Source organism: Cervus elaphus, chromosome 27, assembly GCF_910594005.1.
Source record: "Cervus elaphus chromosome 27, mCerEla1.1, whole genome shotgun sequence".
NCBI classification, from domain to species: Eukaryota; Metazoa; Chordata; class Mammalia; order Artiodactyla; family Cervidae; genus Cervus; species Cervus elaphus.
The window spans coordinates 35946767-35965276 of NC_057841.1; the positions used below are offsets into that span (position 1 = coordinate 35946767).

The 18510-nt window shown below is 47.4% G+C and overlaps 1 protein-coding gene across 1 annotated transcript in view; it reads right to left on the reverse strand.

Annotated features, from left to right (window-relative positions):
* Positions 1-16960, reverse strand: part of TTC39C (tetratricopeptide repeat domain 39C) — a 99648-nt gene extending 82688 nt beyond the window's left edge. The window contains exon 1 of the mRNA XM_043889329.1: positions 16201-16960. Coding sequence (XP_043745264.1) covers positions 16201-16352 — 152 coding nt within the window. The 5' untranslated portion in view covers positions 16353-16960. The remainder of the gene's footprint in view (positions 1-16200) is intronic.
* Positions 16961-18510: the final 1550 nt, after the last annotated feature.

Here is an 18510-nt window from a genome sequence, read left to right on the forward strand (position 1 = left end):
TTCCTGGGACTGTTGCAGTAGGTTATCACAAACTTGGTGGCTTAAAACGGTAGAGATTTTTCTTCTCTCAGTTCTGGAGGCCAGAAGTCCAGAGTTTCCCTGGGCTGAGATCAGGACATGGGCAAGGCTGGCCTGCTCCCTCTACAGGCTCTCCAGAGAACCCATGCCTGGACCGCTCCAGCTTCAGGGACTGCCCACAGTCCTGGGCTGCGGCTTCAATCACTGCCATCTTCAAGGCTGATGTCTTCAAGCCTTGATGACTGTTTTCATAACAGTCTCCCTGCTGCATGTATAAAATTTTACTTTGCCTCCCTCTTATAAGAATATGTGTGATTGCATATATTCACTCCAGGGGGGCTGGCTATCCACCCAGATAATCCAGGATCATCTTCCCATCTCAAAATCTTTAATTTAATCATGTCTGTAAAGATCCTTTTTTTTTTGGCCATCAAAGGTAACACCAGGAACTTCCCAGGTGGCTTAGTGGTAAGGAATCCACCTGCCAACGCAGGATACATGAGTTCAATCCCAGGGTTGGGAAGATCCCTGGAAAAGGAAATGGCAACCCACTCCAGTATTCTTGCCTGGGAAATCCCATGGACGGAGGAGTCTGGCGGGCTACAGTCCAAGGGGTCACAAAGAGTTAGACATGACTTAGCAACTGAACAGCAATGGCACCAAGATAACACAGGGTGGTTCCAAGGATTAAGACACAGGTATCTTTTAGAGGACCACTTTTCAGCCTACCACTGAGGTCACGAAAGTGTTCTCAGCAGAGGCAATAAGACATGAAAGATCATTGAGGGGTGGGGAGGAGGGACAGAGACGGTAAGAGGAAGCCAGCTGGGCTCTGCAACTGCCCAAGGAGACGTGCCCTGGATGACCTGGCGGTGGAGAGAAGTAAATGGATTCAAGAGGTACTCAGGGAGGAAAACTGGGAAATGCAGAAGATGACAGAGGTGCCAAGAAGACATGTGAGACTTCTGGAGTCTGTAACCTTGTTTCAAGTGGGGCCGCCCACTGAGCTTGGGGATACCAGAAGAGCAGATGCACAGGAGACCCCAAGGCTGCAAGACTGCTGGGTGATGCCAAGCTGCAGGGCAACAGAGTTCTTTTCAGAAGAAGCAGGGAAAACAGCATATGGCCTGGGGCTGGGGCCAGATGTCCCACTCAGAGTCTTTTCAACTTGGGTTCAGTAAGGCTTCATTGTGTCTCGAGCCAAGTGACAGTGATAATACTTATCTACAGGGTGGCGGAGAGCACTGGGATTGAGGGTAAATGCGCCCATCAAAACCTTTATTAACGGTAAGCATTGATCCCCCACCTGATTACCACTCACTGCTGCTCTTCGCCTGCACAGGAATGCAAGCAAAGACAGAGTCTGCTGTCTGATTACCAGACTGGAATACCTCTTACTTTCTTCTGACTCCTCTCTAGCTTTGCTAATTCATATTCATTTATTGCTAAAGCCTGATGCTCATTTAGAGTTACTGATCTACTCTGAAAATAACTCTCCAGGCTAAATAAAGTCAATTTTTTTCCTACAGTTTTTCTAATTGTGTCATTAATGTGTATCAAATATCTCCCTAACTCATCAGCATTTAGTTCCTTCTCTATCTTAAATCATACAAATAGACAATCAAATCAATTATCTCCATTAATAGCAGACGGCACTGGTGTTGATAAGTAACTTAAACAGAGGTCATCCAAACCACACATTATCAACTAGCTAAAAAGCCTTTCCAACAACCCTTCAAATCTTATTTTTTTTTTCAAAGCTTATTTTTTAAGTAAACAAAATTGATAAAGTTTTTGTTAATTTTCTCATCTTTAAATTAACATAGGATCCCCTTTATTATCTGTGGCAATAATCCACAAACTGCATGATCACTCTGATTGAGAATTAAGTACACTCAGCTATCTATACAAGCAATTCAAACATTAAATATCTTAATCACCTAGAAATTTTAGATATCTCTATTTTTCAGTTGAAAAGGCATTTCAAAGTGAAACTATAGAGATGTACTCTTCATAATAAACTTTTAGTAGACTAGAGCTCAGTAAACAACTCTGAACTTCATAAGAAAGTTTTTTTCTCGCACCAAAACACTATTATTTTCCTTTAGTTTTCAGTAGACCGTAAGGCAGAACGAGCTTCCTTGGTGGCTCAGGTGGTAAAGAATCTGCCTACAATGTAGGAAACCTGAGTTCAATCCCTAGGTCAGGAAGATCCCTAGGAGAAGGAAATGACTACCCACTCCAGTATTCTTGCCTGGAGAATCCCATGGACACAGGAGCCTGGTGGGCTACAGTCCATGGGGTCACAAAGAGTTGGACACAACTAAGCGACTAACACTTTCACTTTCTTTTCACAGGGCAGGAAAATTTCATTTGGGTTTAGTTCATTATTCACAAGCTTCTTTAACTATAAACTTAGACTTGAACAGAATAGATCCTTGATGAGGTTTCGTTTTAGTTTGAGGTAAAACTCAGTCTTCTATCAAGAGAAAAGCTCACAATTTCAATGCAGCCTCAACTATCCTCTCTCTAGCTGGAGTTCATGGGGTTGCAGAGTCAGACATGCCTGGGTGACTGAACAACTGTCTCTCATAAGCCCAGCTCTGATCCAAGAATACCACACAAGGGACACACAAAAAACCATTCTGTCACTTCTTGCCATTTTTACACTGATAATCTCTCCAGAACAAGAATCCGGACGAATTTCACCACAGCAGGTTCCAACTCTTGGCTAAACTATTTTAGACAGCTGTTTCCTCTCATCCATGGCCCTTCCCTCCTCCTTTCCCTGTGGTATTTAAAGAGGAGTAATTTCAGCTCAATCTGTAATTTTAATAATTTCGAGTGTCTCATCAACCATCAATACAGAAGTAACAAAAAACTTGTGAAAGCCCATGGTTGAGAGCTGAAGCAAACAGCATTCTAGCTATAAACTCATAATTGTTCTTTTCTGGGCAATTGAGTTGCTGCAAATCTTGCTGTTGGCCAGAAGATGGCCAATTTCTTCAACTGCAGGCTTAACAATAGCCAGCTCCATTTCACCTTGGATAGTTCAAGTGTCATATATCAGACCAGCATACAACTGATGGGTTCAATGTGTTTTTTTATTTTAGACCCCAATAAAGTTAAGGGGATTGTGGCATCTAGTCCCATCACTTCATGGCAAATAGATGGGGAAAAAATGAAGACAGTGACAGATTTCATTTTCTTGGACTCCAAATCACTGCCAACAGTGACTATAGCCATGAAATTGAAAGACTCTTGCTCTCTGGAAGAAAAGCTATGACAAACCCAGACAGCATATTAAAAAGCAGAGACATCACTTTGCCAACAACTGTTCGTATAGGCAAAGCTATGGTTTTTCCATTAGTCATCTTTGGATGTGAGAGTTGGACCATAAAGAAGGTTGAGCACCAAAGAATTGATGCTTTTGAATTGCAGTGCTGGAGAAGACTCTTGAGAGTACCCTGGACAGCAAGGAGATCAAACAAGTCAATCTTAAAGGAAATCAACCCTAAATATTCATTGGAAGGACTGATGCTGAAGCTCCAATACTTTGGCCACCTGATGCAAAGAGTTCACTCACTGGAAAAGACCCTGATGCTGGGAAAGACTGAGGGCAGAAGGAGAAGGGGACAACAGAGGATCAGATGGTTGAACAGCATCACCGACTCAATGGACATGTGCATGCTAAGTCACTTCAGTCGTGTCCGACTCTGTGTGACCCTATGGACTGCCAGACTCCTCTGTCCATGGGATTCTCCAGGCAAGAATACTGGAATGGGTTGCCATGCCCTCCTCCAGGGGATCTCCTCAACCCAAGGGTTGAACCTGCATCTCTTATGTCTCCTACACTGGCAGGTGAGCTCTTTACCGCTATCGCCACCTAGGAAGCCCTCAATGGACGTGACTTTGAGCAAATTCCAGGAGATGGTGAAGGATAGGGAAGCCTGGTGTGCTGCAGCTTATGGGGTCGCAAAGAGTCAGACACGACTGAGCAAATGAATAACAGCAAAAGTTAAGGGTGAACATGACTGAAAAGACACAAAGATATTCCATTCTTTTTTGCTCCAGAGATGAGCTGACAATACATACATAACTAGAGATTTTGCAATTCACTATGCCAAACAAAGGTGGGAAGGGCATAAAAGCAGCACTTGAGGCCTTAACAGTGACTCATCATCCTGAAAGCAGTCCCCCAGATGCCACGCAGTATGGATTTCCATTTAAACCAATTGCTTCCCAAGACCCGAATTTCTGTCATTTAGTAAATTCAACTTGGATTTGGATATAAAAAGTCATGTTTCCTCCTTTTCTGTCCAGTTAGAATAGTACCAACAATTTTTACTTACGATAGAGATGAAGTGATACAAACATTTGAAAATCTATTTATCCAGTGAGTGATTTACATCATGGAAGTAAAACCTGAGGGAGGGTTGCTATAGTAATGAGACGAGAGAGTGAATTCTGAAGCAAAAGGCACCCATCTAGACGATCAGAGGCCAAAGTGGGAAGAACAGCAAATAATACTTACTAAGCATGGAAACTCAGAAAGAGACGCATCACCCTCAGATTCACTTTGCCTTAGAAAAGCCCCACCCAGGAGTACAATGATGCAATCAAGCAGATAAAGAACAGGTTGAGCGCACACGTACTGTGGAATACAGGTGATGGTGTGGCTGAGGGTGGGACCACGGAAAGTTCTGGGAGGTGCCCTACCTGAAATTAAACTGTGTGTGTGTGCGTGCTGGTGATGGTGGGGTTCCTACTAGCTGCTTTCAGAAAATCAACATGACACTTTTTTGCCACATTTCCTTCCATTCTAGAGGAATCACTTTTGTGGTCCCCTTGACTCTCTTAATTTTGGGGCAATTGCATCCTGATTTCTGATGTTTTGACCCCTTTTGCGTGGGAGTAACCTACTGAGCAAAAAGCTCGCCCTCCTCTTCAATCTTGGCCTTTTGATTAGATTTTTAATACAATCATGCGTCTTAGGAAGGACATGGACTAGTTTATACCCTGAGATTCACAGTTAGGAAGACCTGAGTGGGACACTTGGGAGAGAAGGCCTTTGAAATGAAATCATCTGAGGCTGGAAAGACACGGGTCCTGCAGGCTGGCTCTGCAATGAGAAAGAAGCTGGGAAGGGGCCCCAGGGGACCACCCTCCACCTGGAGGGGGACCAAAGAACCTGTGCTGACATCCCCTCCTGGAGGTGTCTGGGCCCTAGAAGCAGCCGTGCGTGACCTGGAAAAGCTGGTGTTTAGAAGCAGCAACCAGTGGGGCCAGCCCTGGAGGAGCCCTACCCTGCACTCCGCCTCGCGCCAGGTCACAGGCTCACTGGGGGCACTACCCCCTCCCGCACAAGCCCCCTGCGGTGGCCCTGCCAGCCAGGGCTTGCCTCCCTCTGCTGCTGATCCCAGCAGCCCTGGGACCCCAGCGGCAGAGCTAAACCTTGTCTTGAGCGCCACACCTGCAAGCCCAGTACCTTTTAATGGAGGTGCTTGGGAAATCTCTGGGGGCCGTTTTGGGGCAACACAACAACTGTGGTAGAATGCGCCCAGGACCCCGACCATCCTCAATGTGCCAGACTCCTTGAGTATCATCACACCCCACGTCCTGCACAATCTCTGAACATGTGGAAGTTCACATGCATGACACCGTTTTCCATCGTTCAGTTCTAGAATCCACTTCCCTGGACACAGAAGCACAAGACCATTCTCTCCTTATTTAAATATACCCTTTGTCAAGATGTCTTCACAATTTTAGAAAACTATGCAACCAACAGCAACACCACTTGTGGCATTTGAGCTGACAACACACCACAGCTACACCAGCCCGCGTCTGCAAAAGTCACATGCCAGAATTTCACAGGGATACTGAAAACTCTTTTACATATAGTTAAAGCCAAATTATTAAAGACCCATGAAAAGCCAGATTTTCATTCATAATTTCACTATTCAATTCATTAAGGATTTTCACGAATAAGCTTCATTTTTGCCATCCACTATTAAGGATCCATAGCATGTTGAAATCTGTATCATTAGAAGTGCACAGAAAAAATTATTTATTTGGGGTTTCTTATTTTTCTGTCTTACTCTGACACTGCCCTTGGGGGGAGTGTTCTACATCTCCTGCCCCAGCTTCCCTATAAACTTTTTTCCAATTCATCCTTTAATCTGAGAAATCTATTACAGGCTGTGGTCTCCAGAGGACTTGGTTTGGCAACGGATTTAAAGATGGGAGTTCGTTTTGTGAGACCCTCTATCAGCACACATCCCATGTCCTAATACAGGGAATTAATTATGTTGACACAACCCTGACATAGGCTCGTTACAAAAATGCCATGCTTCCTTATTTTCTCCATGTCAACAGCCCGTGGTTTGCCGTGGCACATTATCTTACTTCAATTAAGGCTTTCCCTGCTTTCTCTTAACGAATACAAAACAGTGTGGTCTGTTACTTCTTCTGTCTCAGGTGCACCTACACTCTTATTTTTCTTCTATGGAATGGCTTCGGATTGCCTCTCAAATCCAAATTTATTCATTATACACAGGTGCAAGCACCTAATGACTTTATCTTCTGATGGTGTGCTGAGCATTTCTGTTTTGAAATATATGTAATTTTGTATTATGAATTTTTAAATTCTCCTTTATGATACTATTTGGGCATTCTGCTGCCTTTTAGACAGTGTACATGTCACGGGTCATTTTTTTCTTAGGTCATTTCATCTGTCAATTTCATTTTAGGATCGTAGAAGGAGAATTACAAAACATCTGTTACAGAAAGAGGGTGTTAGATTTGAGAGAGTTGTGAGCTACCTGTCTGGAAAGCTTCTCCTTCCAGCCTCCAAGTTTTTCCAGAGACCAGTTCATCCTGAAATTCAGGACAGGGACTGTGGAGTTGGGAAGCTAGACTGGCGTCTTCTTATGCCAAAGCACATCATGCCGTCCCCACCCAGGGCAACCTAGCGCACTGGGGGTGGCTGACGGGAGACGTGAAAAGTGGTTCTTCCTGCCAGAGACAACAAGGAGCGGAGGATAGCTCAAGCCCAGGAGCTACCTGCCCCGGTTGGATGCAGTTGAGACTCATGGCCACTGTAGAAGCAGAAGACTTCATCAGATTCTCCACTTCTCCTTTGATGGCACCTGTCAAGACCAGGACAGGCTGGCTGGCAGCCCTGCTCCCCACTGCCCCACACCAAGCACTGGGCAGCCTGGATACGCTGAAGGGAAGAGGCTGAAGGGCCAGACAGGAGCCCTGCTACCTGCGTATGAAATGCACAGCATCAGTTCAGGGGTGCTCAGAGCCCCTCCACATCAGGATGCAGGAGGGGTTTGAGGAAGCAAGCTCCTAACAGGCAGTGCCCCTGGGCTGCACGTGCAGATAAAGGGGCACTGATTAGTCCACAAAACCTCGTGGACTCCACGTGACTGCAGCGACCTCAGAAAGGGTGGCCTCAGGAACACCCGACAAGACGTCCACCCATCTCAGCCCTTGCACCCAGACAGGCAGCCATGTCAACAGGGACTTCACATCACAGAGCTGGGTGAAGGGATGGAGGAGCGACCCAGGGGCTGCACCACCTCCTCCTGGGAACCTGAGTTGGGTCGGGAGGGACAAGTCAGAACCAGTCAAATAACGCAAAATTCTCCAGCACAGCTAAGGAAGAAGGGACCGAGGAAGGGGCAAGAGGGAGGCAGGGAAGCAGACCAGCCAGATCAGAGCACATCCATCCTAGGACAAGACCTGGGACCTCACCCCAAGGCCAGCTGGGAGCCACAGGGCATCTGAAACCTGGGTGACCCACTCCCTGTGGGCAGACCTCTCTGGTGGCTTACTGGGTTGCCTGTGGGTGCCCAAGTGTGTGTTGCAGATTTTGGAGCGGGAAGTTCACCCCAAAATGACATGAGCCGCATGCAGGCCAACTTCTCATAGCGTAAGGGTTATTACAAAAGCAGGATAGTGTGGTACAGTGGTTAAAAACACAGGCTCTGCAGCCGGACACCCTAGGTTCAAGTCCAGCTCACCCACTTACTGTGAGACCTTGGGCAGCTCATCCAGTATCACTGTGCACCATGCCCCCCTCCCCCACGAAGAGGGAGGTGACAAGAGCACCCTGCCCAGGACTGTGGGGAAGATAAGGCGAGGATGAACACACGGGGAGTGTGTGACCTGGCACAGAGACAGCACCACCTAGTAGTTACCAATAATTTATGATTCTTATGTATTTATTTTGATGCATCTTAGGAAAAGTCACCTAGACCAGGGATTTTGCAGACATTCCAGCTTTGAGTAAGACTGCTGAAGTGACTGCAGCAGATTTCCAGGGATTCAGTGAGCCACGGCTGCTTGAAGCAGCGACCTGTTTCTCACCTTTGAGCCCGGCACAGAGTAGACCTTCTCAAAGAGCTTTCCTGTGTCATAACAGACTGACCGTTTTCCTGTAAGACAAGAGTAACTCCCTGTTGTGTATCACATTCTCTCGTTCCGAAATTCTTGAGCAAGAAGGAAGAGATGGAGAAAGCAACCTTAGCTAGAGGGAAAAGGGTGGAGATGGCCAACCAGCAAGCATCTTTACACACGAAGGAGAGTCCAGTCTCTGTTTTCAAATCAGACGTCAGAAGTCACTACACCATCAAGACAGCAACTAACCAACAGCCTTCTAGGACGTACATTTGTGACTATGCACGGTGACAAATGTTAACTAGATTCACTGTGGCAATCACTGCACAACACATATAAAGAGCACATCATTGTGTTAACACCCGAAATGAGGGTGCTGCATGTCAACTATACCTCAAAGAACAGGCAAGCAAAGTCTCCTGTCCAGAAACTGGGACGCACTTCTCCAAATCGTAAGGCTTTGAAGTAAGGACTAGATCCCCAGGTTCACCCCCAAAAGACCTATTCAGTCTCAGATTAGACCTATGTTACCAGCCGAACAGATACGGTGAACTTGTGGGACAGAGGAAGCAGTGGAAAATGTCTAAGACAGAGAGGAGTTCCTCCCCCGGCACCCCAACCTCTTTCACGGGGCAGAACTGGCACTAAGCAAGGTTTTGAAATAACAGCCATCTACTCTCTGGGCTTCGCTTATCTTCTCTCTTCTCCGAGAGTCCTTCTCAGCAAATTCCCTCTTCAAATTCCCCCTGCTGTCGCTGGGTAAGTAGGAGGGTGACCCTGGCAGAAGAGTTATCATCGCTGTTCAGTCGCTCAGTCGTGTCCAACTCTTTGTGACCCCATGGGCTGCAGCACACCAGGCTTCCCTGTCCTTCACTCTCTCCTGGAGCTTCCTCAAACTCATGTCCATTGAGTCGGTGATGCCATCCACAGAGGTGATGTGATGCCATCTCTGTCGTCCCCTTCTCCTCCTGCCCTCAACCTTTCACAGAATCATGGTCTTTTCCAATGAGCTGGCTCTCTGCATCAAGTGGCCAAAGTATTGGAGCTTCAGCATCAGTCCTTCCAATGAATATTCAGGATTGATTTCCTTTAGGACTGACTGGTTTGATCTCCAGAGGAGACTAGGGTGTAAAAAGTGGGATTTAAAAGTCAGTGCAAGGACTTCCCTGGTGGTCCAGTGGTAAAGACTCTGTGCTCCCAAAGCAGGAAGCCCAGGTTCAATTCCTGGTCAGAGAACTGGATCCCACATGCCACAACTAAGACCCGGCACAGCCAAAAAAAAAAAAAAAAAGCAAAAACATTTAAGAGTGTGCAAAAAGTCTAACCCCTGAAGCACAATGATGTATTTGGAGGTCCACAGGGGGTTTCATATAACTAGAGGAAGAAAAAGCCTCATGCCACCCCGACCCCCACCATAGACGTGGTCACTTTTTCCTAATTATTTCCTATAAACTCGCCCGTTATTCTACAGGCAACTGCATTTTTTTTAAACATCCCAATTAAGCCAAATGAATCTTTAATTAGAATCTTTTCAGACAGTGCAATAGTTGGGAGGGAGAGAAAATCCCCCAGCCTTTGCATATACACACCGCTGAGCTGAGCAGGGTGGAACAGGGCAGTGGCTGAGCCTCCTCCCTCCCGCCAGTTGCCCACACCATTTCTGTTTCCTGTTGCTTCTCCTTTCTTACATCTCCGCACCTATGGACTCTCCGGGGCCTCTGGCAGCGAGGCGCAGGCACCTGGCTCTGGAAGCAGCCAGATCACGTGGCGCCCACAGGTGACCTGTGGGCCCCCCTTGGAGAGTCCAGAGCATCCAACACACTGCTGGGCACAGGAGAAGCTTGGATACATATGGGTTCAGGTCTCTTACACCAGCCTTTCAAGTTTTTCCAGGGAGAACAGTGGTTTGTACCAGGGGTCATCAAACTCTTTCTATAAGGGTCCAGAGAGTAACTATGTTAAGCTTTGTGGGCTGTAGGCTCTGTGTAGCCATTCATTTCTTCACAGAGAAGATACTTTGTTGTTGTTGACATAATACTTTGTTGTTGTTTAGTCACTCAGTCCTGTCCCACTCTTTGCAACTCCGCGGACAGTGACTCGCCAGGCTCCTCTATCCATGGGATTTCCCAGGCAAGAATGCCATTTCCTCCTCCAGGGGTTCTTTCCCGACCAGGGATTAAACTCGTGTCCCCTGCAGCTCCTGCACTGGTAGGCAGATTCTTTTCTGAACCACCAAAGAAGATACTGGGTTAGCCAAAAAGTTCATCTGGGAAGTGAGTCTAGCTGTATCCTAATAACTTTATTTACTGGGCTTCCCTGGTAGTTCGGTGGTAAAGAAGCCACCTGCCAATGCAGGAGACACAGGTTCAGTCCCTGATCCAGAAAGATCCCACATGCATATGGAACAACTAAGCCTGTGTACCACCACTACTGAGCCTGTGCTCTAGAGTCTGGGAGCTGCAGCTATTGAGCCCATATGCCACAATTACTGAAACCTGCGTACCCTAGAGCCTGTGCCCCCAAACAAGAGAAGTCACCACAACGAAAGTCCTGCAGACCTGCCACTAGAGAGTAGCCCCCAGTCACCACAACTGGGGGAAAGCCCGTGTAGCAACAAGGACCCAGCACAGTCAAAAATAAGTAAAAAAATTTTTAAAGCATTTCTTTAAAAAAAAAAAAAACAAAAAACCTTCATTTACAAAACCAGTAAACCAGATTTGGCCCATGGGGTCTAGTCTAAAATCTCTAATTATACTGAGCCATCTCTACAGTGAGACTGGCTCTATAATCAACCTGCTCAGAAACAAGGCCACATGTAATACGGTTTGATTGTATGTGCCATAAACTGTGTTAAAACAATTTAGGACCTATACATTCATTTTAAACATGAGTTTTTGTTGCTTTTTGTTTTTAATACGTTTTGGCCATCTTTGTACTTTAAGACAGAAAAGAAAAATATCACAATTCATAATACCAACTATGCACTAATTCTCTATCAAGCCCTTATTTACGCATATTTATCATCAGTGATCATTCATTCTGTTATATGCTTTTTGTTTGACCTGACAATGACCAAACAGGACTTTTTAATCATACCTACAGCCAGAAAGTGGCAGTCGGGTTGGCAGGGGTAAATAGTGCAGATGTCTTAGGGTCAGAAAGAATGCCAGGAATTAAAGCAGGAGATGGAGATGGTGGCCTCAAGGGGAAGAGGGACAGTCAATGCCAGTCCTGTGAAATAAGAACCGCAAAGTTCTTTGGCTCAGGAGCTCCAAATGTCTCCTGTCCTCCTTAGAGTTCAGAGTTTCACCTCTCCTCCTAGTCTGCCGATTACAAAAGTAACACCTCAAGCCCCAAAGAGAAAGAGATGGTGACATCAGGACCCTGGGGCCCAAGCAGCTGGGTGTTAATCACAGATGTAAGGGCCACACTGTGAGGGGTGAGGGCAATGGAGAGCATGAGTTAACTGAACAGCCTGAAAGGCAACCCTGACTCACAGGAAACGTGGACCAAACAGCAGATCTGAGAAGAAAACAAGTGTAGAAAACCCATCCGACATGACAACCTAATAACACTGATCAGCTGGCAGGTCTCACCCCCCCTTCTCCAAATGCCAACTCACATCTCTCTCCTAGAGTTCCATGTCCACCCACCTCCGCTCACGTTCTCCTCCTCCCCCACCCTTCCCCCAAGGCCTTCTCTTTCAGCTTGTTCACTTCCACCCCATCAGTGCTCAGCCTCAGTTCCTCTGTAAGATTTTCCTTCAAGCTGGGTTACCGGTTGCTTCTCTCTAGTCCTACAGGCCACAACAGCCATGGCTACATCTCCAGATTCTCCCCACCAGCCAAGCTTACCTGCAACTCAACACCTAAAAATCTAGTGCCTGCCTCATGCACATAACCACAGCCTCTGGTCACAAGTCTGAGTTCCTAAAGGTCTGAGTGTGTATCACACACATGAACAGCAGTTAAAAGTGTGTGTGTGTGTGTAGGAAGGGGAGTGAGCACTGCTGGATTACAGCACGGAGCCCCCAGACCAACACAAAGAATGTGATTTTGGAGGGTGAGGACCACACACTTACAAAGGTATATTCTTGGGCTTAAATCAGAACCAATCTGCCTCAGCCTCTGGAAGAACATCTCCAAGTGCATGATGGGGACTCAACATCAACAGCCGGGCAGCTTGTTATATTATTACTATAGTTACAACAGAAGTGACAGCTACATTTTGAAACTCCAGCTATGGAGTCATATCTCAAGAGAAAGCCTCTATTGTGCATGGGCATGCATGCCAAGTTGCTTCAGTCACATCCAACTCTTTGCTATGGACTGTAGCCTGCCAGGCTCCTCTGTCAATTCAATTCTCCAGGCAAGAATAATGGAGTGGGTTGCCATTCCCTCTTCCAGGGGATCTTCCCAAACCAGGGATCAAACCCATGTGTCTCCAGCACTGGCAGGCAGATTCTTTACCACTGAGCCACCTGGGAAGCCCATGTTCCTATCTTTATAATATCTAAATTATACAACCCCAGCTTTCCACTAATTCATGATGACCTTCACGATAACGTTTCTACGAAGTAATCATTTCTCATTAGGTAGCTGCTGGTAAAACTTTATCATCCTAGGAATGTGGCAAGAGAAAGTGACCTTCTTGCTTTAATTTTCTTAAAGTGTTACTGTTACACTAGACACAAATGTTTCTATTGTTAAACTGTAATGATACAATTCTAGAATGTTTACTGCAAAGGGAAGGGTGGTGACAGAAAAATCCTAAGGAATGAGATAATCAAGTTGTTCTCTCTTCTGCAAGTAAACTGAGTTAGAGGTGTTCCTCAAACATGTATGAAATCACTGCTGTGTTTTCCAGCAGGCCATTCAACCCTGGAAAGGGAAGAGAAGTGTCCCAATGTGTAGTAGGACCTAAGTCTTTGAAATGCATCATGTGAGGGCTTCCCTGGTGGCTCGGCAGTGATAAAGAATCCTAGTATAATGCAGGGGGTGTGGGCTCGATCCTTGTGTTGGGAAGATCCTCTGGAGAAGGAAATGGCACACAACTCCAGTATTCTTGCTGAGGCAGTCCCACGGGCAAAGGAGCCCACAGGTTATAGCCTGCGGGGTAGCAAAGAGTCAGACACGACTGAGCATGCACACAGTCCAGGCTAACTTTAAAGAGAAAGGCTACCTGCATTCAGGACATTTTTTGTCTTCTATTCAAACTACGCCATCAAGGAGAAAGTACAGTAAGAGTGGACAAGGCATCAAGTTCAAAAGCTGGTTAGTGTTTGATGGCTTACACGGTGCCAGCTACCATGGATTCTAATACTAACCACCCTATGGTGTGCGCAACTCCCACTTTACAGGCAAGTAAGCAAACTGAGAAACCAAAGTCAGCAGCTACAAAAGTAGCAAAACTAGGGCAGCCCCTGGCTGCTGGGAAGCTGACAGGATGATGCTACTACTATCCACCCCTAAAAGAGTTTAAGCTGCTGGCAAACAAAGTCACCAGGCAAGTTACAAAATATAATCAATCAGGTGGGACAGTCAGAATGGTTTAATGAAAAGAGCCCTGGATTTAGAACCACAGTGTCTGTGTCCTGGCCCGTGCTAAACGCTGAGAAGCTGAGTGCCTCGTAACTAAAAACACTGTGAGGATGAAATACATCTCATTCCTTTGTCATCACTAGAATAGCTCGAATATAAGGAAATATGCTTGGCAGAGAAGAAATACAACATCATGTTCCTTTATCCTTGGTTCCCATTTCAAAACACAAGCAGACAGCCACAGCTTCTAGCTATGCAGTGGAAATCCTGCCTGAACACCTCCTCCCCTCACCCCCAACACTCGCAGAGAAACGCTTTCCCTAGCACTCGGAACTCACCCTCTAGTAATAGTGCATAGGGGCTTCCCCGGTGGCTCGGCAGTAAAGAATCCACCTGCTAATGCAGGAAATGTAGGAGACAGAGGTTCCGTCCATGCCCTGGGAGGAAAAGATCCCCTGGAGGAGGAAACGGCAACCCACCCTCATCCCTGTCTGGGAAATCCCAAGGACAGAGAAGCCTGGCAGGCTACAGTCCATGGGCTGCAGAGTCAGACATGACTAACACAACAGAGCACAGAGTTGTCTAAATGAGGCAAAGTGAGTTATTTCATGCTTTCAGTATATGGGAATCATGAGATAGGAATTTAAGTACATTAAAGCAATGGGGGGGGGGATCATTAAAATAAGTAACAGAACATTTCAAATCAAGAAGTATTGAAAAATGCAAGTACCCATATCTTGATCAACAACCAAAGAAAACAAACTTACTCTAAGACTTTCTCGATCCCCTCTCATACAACGTAAATTAGTGTGTCTTTTTGGAAAAGTCAAAGCACAGTAAATAAAATTTTTCATTAAATACAATCTCAGATGGCTCCAAAAACAAAACAAAAACAAAACCTGTACGAGAGAGTGCAAGACAAGTCAGTCTTTTAAATCTATCCTCTAGAAATCCCTGATGAAACTCTGGCTTGAAATCAGATTTGTATGCTTTAAAAATAAAATGTTCTGAATAGAGCTAAGAAGTTTCCATTTGCGGGTTTTTTTTTTCTTCAAAACTGATTTAAAAGTAAAATGTCTTAGTGAAAAAGTTTATAGTTGTGAGATACTCGCTTTGCCATTAAGTTTGTGGACGCTCCCAACGGTAGAAACCACCACTCTTTTATGTCTGAAAACTTCAGGCGCCTGCATCCCACCGGCTGGGCTTTCCTCTTATTTGCTTACAGGCCGTGGCGCTCAATCACAGCTGCACAGGAGTTCCCTAATTCCTACCAAACACCGGCCCTAAAGACCCGCAGCAATTGGTCCTTAAAACACTGACAGGGAAGCTGCCAATCAACATCCTTGAGTCCTGTGGATACTAAAAGGGCAAATCACAAACTTGTTTCCTAAACCAGAAAGCAGGTTCTTCTGCTCCGCAAAGAAATTGAAGGCTCCTCACTCACACACGTACACACACACTCACACACTTACGCACTCACACACACACACACACACACACGAGAAAGCTACGAGGTTTCAGTTCTTTCGCTTCAATTTTTTTTAAAAAGACGAATAAAACAATAAACTGAACACACGTGTGCTTCCTCTCTCCTGCGTATGTTTAAAATCCCTCCATTTTCTTCTACCTCTGAGTTAGAGAAATCCATCATAAATACATACGCTTGCTCGAAAAGCATTAGCAACTCATTTTGCGGACTGAGTTTGAGAAAACAGGCAGAGAGAGGTGAATGAGCAGAGTTTGGCTGGATTTTTTTAAATTCTTGCATGGCCAGGCAGTTATGCATATGTTTTCAAACAATGAAAGCGTCTGGAATGCACAACGATGCACAGTAACGCGAGGAGCACGAAGCAGGCACGCTGCAGCTGGTGTGGTCCGTGTCACAAAGGCAGCGAGGGCGGCGCGCCTCGCCAGAGTCACGGCCCTGCAAGTCCGGGGCTCGCTGCCGCCTCAAATCGCGTCCGGTCCAGATCTCAAAGCCCACGGGCTCCGGACCCGGCGGCGGGGGACGCGACCCGCTAGAGAGAAGCGGACGGACACCGGGCGCTCCTCTGGCAGGACGAGGCCGGGAGAAAGTCAGGGGAGACACTGCGGGTCCCGCGGAGAGAAAGGACCGCGGAGCCGGGGTGGGAGCGGAAGGGAGACGGGGCCAAGGCGCAGAGGCCGGGGGATGCGAGGACCCGCCAGGGAGTAGTGACCGCCGGGAGGGGGCGGGGGAGCGGGGCGCGCCGGTCACCTGTATTGTTTGAAGAGCTGGTCCGACTCCCGAAAGCCGTTGTTAAGCAGCATGTTGATGCCGGCGAGGGCCAGTTCCGCGTCCTGCAGGGGAGCCGCCGCCGCGTCTCCGTCGTCCAGCCGCCGCGGCCGCTGCTGCTCCGAGCCGGCCATGGGCGCGCGAAGCTCTGCGCGGGGCCGAGGCGAGGTGGAGTGGCAGCCGCTGCGGCCCCCGCGCGCGCCCGGAGCCCGGTTCTACCTGCACGGGGCGCGGGCGCGGTGGGCGGGCGCGGAGGGAGGAGCCGGGGCCGGGCTGCAGCGCGCGCGGCGGGGACGTGGGCGCCAAGGCCACCGCCTCCCGCCGCCGCCGCCGCCGCCGCCGCGGGGATTACTCAGCAGCCGCCCGCCCCCCTCCGAGGCTCCCGGCTCGCACGGCCACTGAAGCGGTGAATCCGTTTCCGGGTGTCTCTACCCGGGCGGAGCGGGGGCCGAGCCCCGGCTGCCCTCGCTTCCTGCAGCCCCCGCGCGCCGCCCGGGCCCCGGCCCTCACACCGCGCCCCTCGCCCGGCAGCCCGGAGCCAGAGCGTTGAGCCTGCTCGGACGCGCTTGAGGCTCCGAGGCCCAGCCCTTGACCCCCCTCCTCCAAAAGGACCGGACCCAGGAGTCGCGGGGAAGCTGGAAAGGGCGAGCGGGTTCGGAGACCGAACTGGGAACTCCACCCGGGCCGCGGCGAGAGCGCGCAGTGCTTTACCCCCGGCGCCCGAAACCCCACGCAGCCGGCGCGCGCGCCACCCAACTTTATCCGCACCCTGGGACCGCCCACTAGCCGCGGAAGCCAATCCCTGAGGAGGTGGGCGGCGGAGGCGGCGCCCGGGGCACCTGCCCGAAGGCTGCCCGGAGCTCAGAGTTGAAGAACTAGAGGGGCGAGGGCCTGGGTCTGACCACCCACCGGCTCCGGACCGTGGGGCAAGGAAACAAACAGGGGCTCAGATAGCAAACACCTAATATTTAAGTTATAAATTAAGCTGTTCAATTGCGTTATACTCTAACCCTAACAATTACACTTTCATATCAATGCAGCAGAAAAATGACTATAAAGCTGCAGTTTCCGTAGGACCGGAAAGTCAGTAAAACGCTGAAGATGACTGAATTTAGCCATTACTTACGAAATTCTGATGATGGGCTGGTGGTGTGTGTTGGAGGTTAATGTTAGGGAGACAATACATAAATCAGTTTTTGTGAGTTTCCATAAATTAACTTTTGCCTCTTTTATTTTAGCAAAATCAATTATGTATGCTGTTACAATCAAGATTATGATCTTAATGTATAATTAAACCACCTTTCTTAAATCATCGTGATTCTTTAAGTGTAGTTTATTAAATTCAGTTTGGAGAAACTTTGACCAAGCTTTAACCACTGAAATTGTTTGTAAAACTTAAAATGATGTTCAGGTTTCTAAATAACCCATGAATTCTAAGTATCATGTCCAGCATTATAATGGAATCAATAAGATAAATGATCACAAAAAGTTTTCCAAAATAATTTCATACTGTAAGTGGCTATCACTTATTTTTATAGTCTGTGCCATCCCGTACAGTACAGTATTCCCAACATTCATCTCAAATTTAAAAGTAATGTGAATTGTTGCCACTTCTCAGTTGCTGGGTGTAACTGTTACAACACCAGGCTAATTCTTGAGTACCTCTGGGGCCAAAAATTAGAACAGTGAAAAGCAGCAAGAAAACAATGATTCCCAGCCTTGGGAAACAATACTTTGTAATGGAGGACATCATTGCCTTCAATGTACTCCAAAAAGGATTTGACAAGTTGACTTTTTTTTTAACTCAAGCACACATGGACTTAAAATAGTGTTACTTTCAAGCATCAGCAGGTTATAGTTCCACTGAGCCAGCACCCAGTGCCAGAACTCCAGTGACAGAGGTGCCTAAGTGTTGATAAATGTGTGTGTGTGTATGTGTGTGTTTTGATGAGCAGGGTCCTGTAACTCAGATCTCAGGTACTATTGTGGCCACGTGGCTCACATGGGCCTCTGTCCCAGAGGAACCCCCCTGGAACACACTGCCAGCGCTCGTGAGAGCTGACAACATGCCCAGTGTTTACGAGCTGCCTGAACTTTGGATCTGTGGAAGCATCCACCCCCAAACCTCTGAAACAATCTAGTCAACAAGGGAAGGAGGGACTTATGTACTGGTCCAGGGGTTGAGAGTCTGCCTGCCAATGCAGAGGATACAAGTTCGATCCCTGGTCAGGGAACTAAGATCCCACATGCAGCAGGACAACTAAGCCTTTATTTATAAAAATAAATAAATAT